The sequence below is a fragment of the Buceros rhinoceros genome, unplaced genomic scaffold, assembly GCF_000710305.1.
Source record: "Buceros rhinoceros silvestris isolate BGI_N320 unplaced genomic scaffold, ASM71030v1 scaffold4336, whole genome shotgun sequence".
Lineage (NCBI taxonomy): Eukaryota > Metazoa > Chordata > Aves > Bucerotiformes > Bucerotidae > Buceros > Buceros rhinoceros.
The window spans coordinates 98365-106449 of NW_010416792.1; the positions used below are offsets into that span (position 1 = coordinate 98365).

Here is an 8085-nt window from a genome sequence, read left to right on the forward strand (position 1 = left end):
TGCCTAGGAACTTTAATTCTCCTGTGCTATGCAGCAAATTCCAGCTAAGACCTTTTGACCTTAAAACCTATGACCTTGAAAGTGTATGTTTTTAAGATATTCACCTGTGCTTGCTGAATTGTGAGCTCTAAACAGAGAATGGCACTGGGGTTTATTTAAAAAGTTTCTCAAATAGTCATTATATTTCATCAGTTTTCTATAAGAGAGATGTTTACCCACTGCACTGGGACTATTCAATCACCAATAGTGTCAGAAATCTGTGCTAAAGCAGTCCTTAAAAAAGCAAATGTGTTTTAGTAATCCAGTACGTTTGATGACATTCACGTTAATGAATTTGAGCAACTGCTACCTTCAGTTACTCTGAACAACACCCTTCTGCATGAAACACTCCACTTAAGAAGAATCAGGTTTGTAAGGTTATATGCAAACAAAAGTAAAATATAAGTGGAAGAATAAGACTTCTTGAAAACAGCTAATTATTAGTTCTGTTACATCATAAATATTTACAACTATATGTGAAATCTAAACTGTGCAGTTTGAAAGAAAAAGCGAAGCAGAAATTCAGATCAAATCCTTTCCCTCTGTGACTGGTTCAGTACCTCCAGTGCAGATTCCTTCTGATGGAGGGTGGCGATAAATTTTTTCCAATCTTCTTTAGCGGTAGCAGATTTGTCCTGGAAAACTTTAGCCTTTTCCTTTGGCAAAACGGAGCACAGCAGTTCCCCTTTGGATGTGACCACGTTTAGTTTTTGTTGCCCATTCTCAGTTTCTGACAAGAATTCCTAAAAATAGTAAGAAAAGAAGCTAATCAGTGAACTTCAGGTCCCAGTAGGGAACAGATGTCAACAGCTCCCAGAAAACTTTTCATGGATAAGAGTTTTCTGTTTCTGCTCATTAACATGCTAACTCATCTTTTGGTACATTCCACTTTCATATCATTCATACTCACGGGATTTAGGGATAACAGCTCCTCAGTCCAAAAGCACCAAGCATCTAAAGAATGTATATATTAAGTCTGTGACACTACCTGTATGCTGTGCATTTCATGAAACAATTACTGGTCGTTTAGTTGGGTATTATACTTCTTTAAATCTCCATGATAGAGAAAGTGATAATAGTTTCGCTTTGGGGAACCAGGTATCCTGGCACAAGTAGCAACAGCAGCTGGAGCCCACTCTGAGGCACACACAAGACTGAAGCCTTGCCCACGAGCAACAGCCACACTGGACTTCCAAAGAGCACCTAGGGGTGTGGGCTGATCCTGAGCAATGTTTTAGCTGTGTGATTTATCCCTCTGTATCCTTAATTTACCTTCCCTGTTTGAAATCTTGCACAAGGCTGGTGTGCAAGAAGTGTATGGGGAAATGCGTGTGCAAGAACTATAGAAAAGTGGAAGGAAACAGCCAGATTTTAAAATTCTAATGTACTTGGATAATGTTCTTATAACTTGTAATTATGGAAAGACTTTGCAAACATTCAGGACTCAAAGAAATTTAGCAGTCTTAAATACCGTTATTTTAAACTGTTACTATCATGATTATGTGATACACAAATAGTTTTATAAGTGTAAGGTTACGCCCACATTCAGAGGTAATACAAAGGTTGATACAAAAATTACTAAGTCAGGTTCTGTGTTACACTAGAGATCTTATCAGAGAATGCAAGGGGTTTGTTAGCTTTGAGATACGTGGTTCAAGTTCTGGCTATATTAAAATCAAAGACATAATTGCCTTGGGACTTAATGATGTCAAATATGTTAACAGACAGAACATGAACTTTTAACAAAAACAGCATTTAATTTTACAGAGTTTACCAAGGCATCTCTAAAAGTCGTAAAGCAGTTATTGCATGTCAAAAAAACATTACATCTAAAGCAACTTTCAGGGAGGAGACCAAAGTAAGTTCTCCTATGCTATGAAGGGGCTGCCACAGCACAGAAAAAAAGAATCTTACCACTGTTGAAAAAACCCCAACCCTTGCTAAAACTCGTACATTTAAAACCACTAGGATTTTGTACCCCTATATTCTCATTTTGGGGTAGTCAAAAATTTGATATATTAATACAATATTGTTTACACTTTTAAGTAAACTGTTTACACAAGGGAAACTGAATTTACCAAAAGGAGGAAGAAGTAATTCAGGTTTTGGTATTTTCTGAGAAACTGGTATGACTATCTTCTGTAAAACTAACTGGAGGTTTCATAGGCTCGTTATGTAATTCTCATTTTGCTATTTTTGCTTAAAATTATATATGTATTCTATTCATAAAAACACTTATTTCACTTGCTTTACTAAAATAGACTTTAAATTGGCATTTCTTGGCACAGAGTTGTTGGACCTTGTGAAAAATAAACTTGTAAAACGCCTGCTCACATTGCATGCATTTGAACTCTGTCCTTGTGCCACAAAACCTCTACTTTTCATATATGAGGAAAAATATTTACATAACTTTGATATAATTCCAGGTACCAAGTCATGATTCTGATATCACTCTGATTTTATGGAACTATTCTATTTTAAGAACTTATTTTTCTCCCTATTGTAAAAAAGAAACAAATAAGGAAATCTTCTAGGAGAGACGGTAACTAGACACAAACTGTAGCCTAACAATTAAACTAAATAAACCAGATCAAAAAAGAAATAAATAAGTGTTCATTTCCTTGCAATTAGTCACCTTTAGTGTTGACAATAACATTAATTAACCAAACAGTATAATAACAGTAATTAGCCAAACAATTCAATCTGAGCTTTATATGAAACTGGTTGAGGTCTCCCTTAGACTACTATTTTACTGCTATAGAGTTACCTGTATTTTCTGCAGACTTGCTGAAGCTTCACTGATATTTTGAGGCACATCAAAGCATTTGGCTGTGGAGACTTTTGCATTGACTAGCCACTGCTGGAAATCCCTGAAAGCCGTCCGAAATCTTTGCTGCAAAATCTGCTCTTTGCTCTGACATCCTTTTGAAGCCTGCAGGCAGAGGCTGGGTGTATCACATCAGGGAAGCAGAAGAGAGCAAAGGAGGGAAAAGAGGCAGGACTCTGTTAGGTGACAACGCTATACTTAGACCTCTGAAATTCAGTGCTAAAGTTAGGCTAATCTGGATTCCTCCTACCAAATTTAAGCACTTAACTGAGGCACCAGGAAACCCATTAGAAACTTTCAGTTCCTTAAAAGTGAAGCATGTAAATTGGGACATAACTGTCACAGATATGACAGGTGCAAGTCTTTCCAGAATGACTCGTTGCACCTAAGCATGAACAGTTTCCGCAAGCCCCTTTCTCTCTCTAAGGACAGGACACAGACCTACAGCAATTACCATTCTAAACTTCTCAGTTAAGTTTGTAATGTTAAAAGGGATCAGTCTGGATCATCATATACTTCTGCAGCTACAGAAACCAAAAGCTATGCCCCCTTGCCAGGAATGACAGAATCATGTGTCCGAAGTGCAGGTGCCGCACTCCCAAACAAATCCACTAGCAAGCAAATACCAGCTCCCCTGTTTGAAGGATCTAGTCAAAGAAAGACAAAATTGAGAAAAGGACGTTAAACAGCTGGCATAGCTTGTTCCTTGTTCAGACGAACAAGCCATAGTGCTACCTCAGAATTTCATACAAGGATTTCTTGTGTAATACGTCAGGTATACATTAGTTTCAGCTGAATTTAGCAGCATAGACTGGCTTTTAGAAAGAAAACAACCAAATTGTTATTTTTTACAACCTGAATTGACACCATAATCAAAATAATGACTCCAATCAAACCTCTGTTTCTAATTACAAATTTCAAACTAATGGTTCCCTAAAAGACAGCTTATACCCACCTCCACACACATGGGATTGATTAACTACAAACAAGATGAATGCGTACCTGTTATACTCCTTAATCAACCCTGAAACTTTTGAAGAATGAGTACTCAAATCTCTGGAAAATCTACAGAGATCATTTAACTGAGTTTTGATCTCATCTGTCATATGCTCAGACTTCACCAGAGCATCCAATGTTTCCTGTTAAAACAAATGAACAATGTTGGTGAGTAAATATTAAAAAAAAAAATTAATCAAAACTTATCAGGATTTAAATTCAATCTCAATCATGATCTACGCAAGTTCACTTTCAAGAGTATTTTAGCAGTCAAATCTACAGAAGCTTATTTGAAATTATGAGCTTCTAGAGACCAAATTTCTGGAAGCCTCGACCTTCTTAGCTCAAAATGTCCCCAAAGAACAGTTTTAAATACAAACTTCATTTTAATAGACAAGCCGTGGTATTGTCAGTTAGCTGTACACATGTACGATTAGGAAACAGCAAATCATATATGCTTATATAAATATAATTAGCCTGTTGGATTGAGTTCAGAATGTTCAATAAAACCCGTTTTTAGCTATATCAAAAAAAATTAATTTACGCACAAAGCTTTTAACAGCTTCAAGTCTTTCACAGAGGGCTTCACAATGTGAAACTGCAGCTGCTCACAATCCTGTGAGAGTAAATGGGTTACTGCCTGTCACTGCTGCACTGGAAAGACTCTTGCCTTGGAGACAGCTAAGCCAACAAAAAAAATGCTTTTGTTGGCTTAGCTTAGGTCACTGGGAGAGGTGTGATAACCACTCCAACAAAAACAGTCCTTGTTGACGTCTACAGCATCTCCACTGCAGAATTCTGCCAGCTACTTTAGCACAATGAGCATTGCAGACTCGTGTCCTTGTCTCACTAGAAACTAAATTCTTCAGGCATTCCTCTTAAACTACCAGGGAGAACAGACAACCTTCTAGCCAGTTCCCTTCACCACGGCAGAGGTTCTGCAGCACAGGCAGGCCAGAGCATTTGCATGTGCAGATTACTTTGGCTATATCTAAGTGCCAATCTGGAAGAAATGTACAACATAAACTTAAGAAACAGATCCTATGAAAGTGAAGAGAGATTTGAACAGGGACAGGGAAGTGGAACAAGGAAGTCTCCAACTCATGTTTCTGAATGTATAAAAATAAGGATGATTAAAGTAAACAGTTTGTAATAATCTGCCAGCAAAAATGGAAAGGTACAAATTATGTACTTGAAAAATATATGCAGAAGGTTATGAAATAACCACAATCTACATCACAGATAAAAATGCTCCCTGAGCAGATTTTTCACTGTAAAGCATTAGGTACCTCTGAAATAAACAGATATCCCTTTATGTAAATGAAAAGCAAAAGGGAAAATTAGCAAGGGTCTAGCAAGCCAATCAACAGACTTAGTAAGAATAGTAAATGGACAAAAGCCAGGGTTTCAGCTCATGCATCTTCTGCCCACAAGCAACTGTGCTTGCTTCATATCCCTCTTCCTGAAAAAGACTGCAGAACTGTGAAATTAATTTTCTTTAGATCTATATTGCGCATTTCGAGCAAGTGAAAAAAAAAAAGAAAAGAGAAGAGCCGCATATATTGCTTCTTTGTAGTACTTGAACTGCCAGGAAAAAAACCCACAACAATTTTGAGAAAAATAAAACTACAAGCATGCACTGGCTATCAATATTAGTGTTCTAGGCCATAATCAGAGCTTGATTATACTAACATCACTGAAATCTGTTATCATTTATAGATCATACAGAAAATTAATTCTAGAGACTTTTCACATGTATTATGTGTATAAACTATCGTGTGTTCTTGTGAGTGTGAAAAAACACTCTGCTACAGCAGAATTTCAGGACTTCTCTGATTTACATTATCATGCTCCTGTTACGGACTTTATCTGCTTTGAGTCACATACACCAGAAATCTCTTCAACCCTCACTGAAATAGCCACACTGCCAGTTTGTTTTGATGCCATATAAAGCAGCATTGAAATACAGTAATTACGTAATAGCAATGATGCTTAGAAAAAAATGTAAACTACTTTTTGTTTATCTAGCTTTCTGTTAAAGGACACACAGAGATTTTTATGAAAGCATTAGGAGTAACAACACAATGGTCATTACTCAAACACAGGACATCACAAATTATGTAGGGCAGGAATCACCATAATGGAATACTTACAGCCCTTTTTTTAAAAAAAAAAAAAAGCAAAAACATATCCTAAGAGTAGCACAGGCTCAGAATTGCCTGTTTGCAATGAAGTTTTCCCTCCGTAACTGCTAAAAGGTTATTCTGATGACATACAGCCTTAGGCATAATCTATCAACAAACAGAAGCATTAACTTGCAAAGCAAGGTACATTTAACTATGGCATTTTTCCTTAGGCACTGTTGCATCCACTTGGATTTAACTATGAATCGGACAACTAGCTATAAAATTTGCTGAATTCCAAGTGCAAGATCTGTGGCTCTTCTGTTGCACATACCTAAAGGAACAGTGCTTTAGTATAACAGAATGAGTTTGCTAATTCTGAGAATTGGAAAATGCATTTTTAATTCGTGGCCCTGGCTCACATGGCAACAGCATCCCTATGAGACAATGGAAATGGAAAGCTGCAGTGCTATTTTACAGTCACAATAGGGCCTATCCCTGGGGTCCAGAAATGGAAGGATTACTGCCACATTTCCTCAAACTATAAATAAATTACATACTAGGGCTGTGAACAGTAAGCCTTGAGATTCTTTTGCATTTTCCTCATTAGCCAAAGTTCACAACTGTCTAATCTAAACAAAGTGTGTTACAGTACACACACCCAGGATATTTACTACTAAAAAAGCAATATCCTTTCAACTTAGTACTTCTCCGGTTACAAAATAAAAAATGTCTGCTAATTGTTGCTGTATGTTGATGACAATTCCATGTCTTTCTTTCCTTTTTAAAAACATATAAACATGGAAGACTTTGCATATTTGAACCATTATTTGCTCTAATGTAATGTGAGCTTTAATTCTCCCACAGACACACACTGGCACTCAAGCAAGCAGGTTCCATAAATCTGTGTCTGGGAATCCTGTGAAAAGGGAAGGCACAGAAATAACTTGGCACAGACAGTGAAGGAGGAGATTTATAATCTCAGTTCAAAGAGAAGGTGTTCTGGGGTTTTTTGAATATTTCTTCAGTCCAGGGGTCAGAAAGCAGGCATCACACCTCTCCTTTACTGTGACTGCTTTATTACAACACTATCCTGAAAACGAATTACTCTCTACCTTTTCCCAAAATCTGTGATTCACAGTACTCAAGATACATATAAACATTTATCTGGACCATTGTGTGTGTGTATATATACTTATACACAACACGTGTGTGAGATACATACATGTGGAATTGTTTGCTAGAAGACAATCAGGAACAGAAACAACCTTCCTATTTCTCTAAATTCCACTGCCTTCCACAACAAAGCAATTAGCAAGTGTGCGATTTTCCAGTGTAACTTCTTCAAATACTGGGCAAGATCTCAACGCGCACAGTGTGGAGGTTATTTCAAGAAATGGAAAGTATCAGCTCAATACACTGCTGACAAATTGTAAGTAAGAAATGCCTCCAGCTGCAACTTGGCTTTTAGGAAATACTTCTTTGCCCTGATCAAGTGCTGCTCTAGCTGGAAAGACTGAGCAACTTGGAAGAGAAGTTCAGAGCTGGTGTACTGGCTCCTTCGCCTTCTCAGAGGCGAGCCCTGCTTTTAACACCTAAGATCCAGGCAGCATTTGTACTAAGCCTTGTAGAGCGGATGCCAAGAAGCTAAACATCTTCTGTAAGCTCTGCTTGCTACAATCACCATGACGAAGAGAGCTTGGAAAGTGGTGGTTTCATAGAAATATTTTTCACAAATACATTTTATTACTTTCTACTTGACAGTCCCGCTTGGTGGAAGTTTTCTGCCCTCGGTAACCACACATTTACAACCAAAAAGCTACCAGGAAAAGAGGTGCGACCTTACTTTCTCCTTGCGCCAGCTCTCCACGACCTCAGCGTCGGTGTGCCGGCTGTCGAGGGGGACCAGGCTCTGCGACCAGGCGGCCAGCAGTCCGCCGAACCGCTGCACGGCCTCCTCCAGCTGCGCGACCTGCGCCGCGAACTCCTGCTCCGACAGGGCCATCTGGCTCAGCACGTCCCGCAGGCTGCTTTGGCTCCGGAAGGCGCTCTCTTCCCACTGCTTCCAGTCCGACCGCAGGGCCTGCATCTCGGCGGCCA

General features: G+C 38.5%; 1 protein-coding gene across 1 annotated transcript in view; it reads right to left on the reverse strand.

Moving 5' to 3' along the window:
* SYNE1 (spectrin repeat containing, nuclear envelope 1) overlaps positions 1-8074 on the reverse strand; it is a gene marked incomplete at its 3' end in the record, with an annotated part of 103966 nt that extends 95892 nt beyond the window's left edge. The window contains exons 1-4 of the mRNA XM_010137933.1: positions 7832-8074; positions 3869-4005; positions 2807-2984; positions 600-782 (exon numbers count right to left, since the gene is read on the reverse strand). Of these exons, the coding sequence (XP_010136235.1) occupies positions 600-782; positions 2807-2984; positions 3869-4005; positions 7832-8074 (741 nt within the window). The remainder of the gene's footprint in view (positions 1-599; positions 783-2806; positions 2985-3868; positions 4006-7831) is intronic.
* Between the last annotated feature and the right edge of the window lie 11 nt (positions 8075-8085).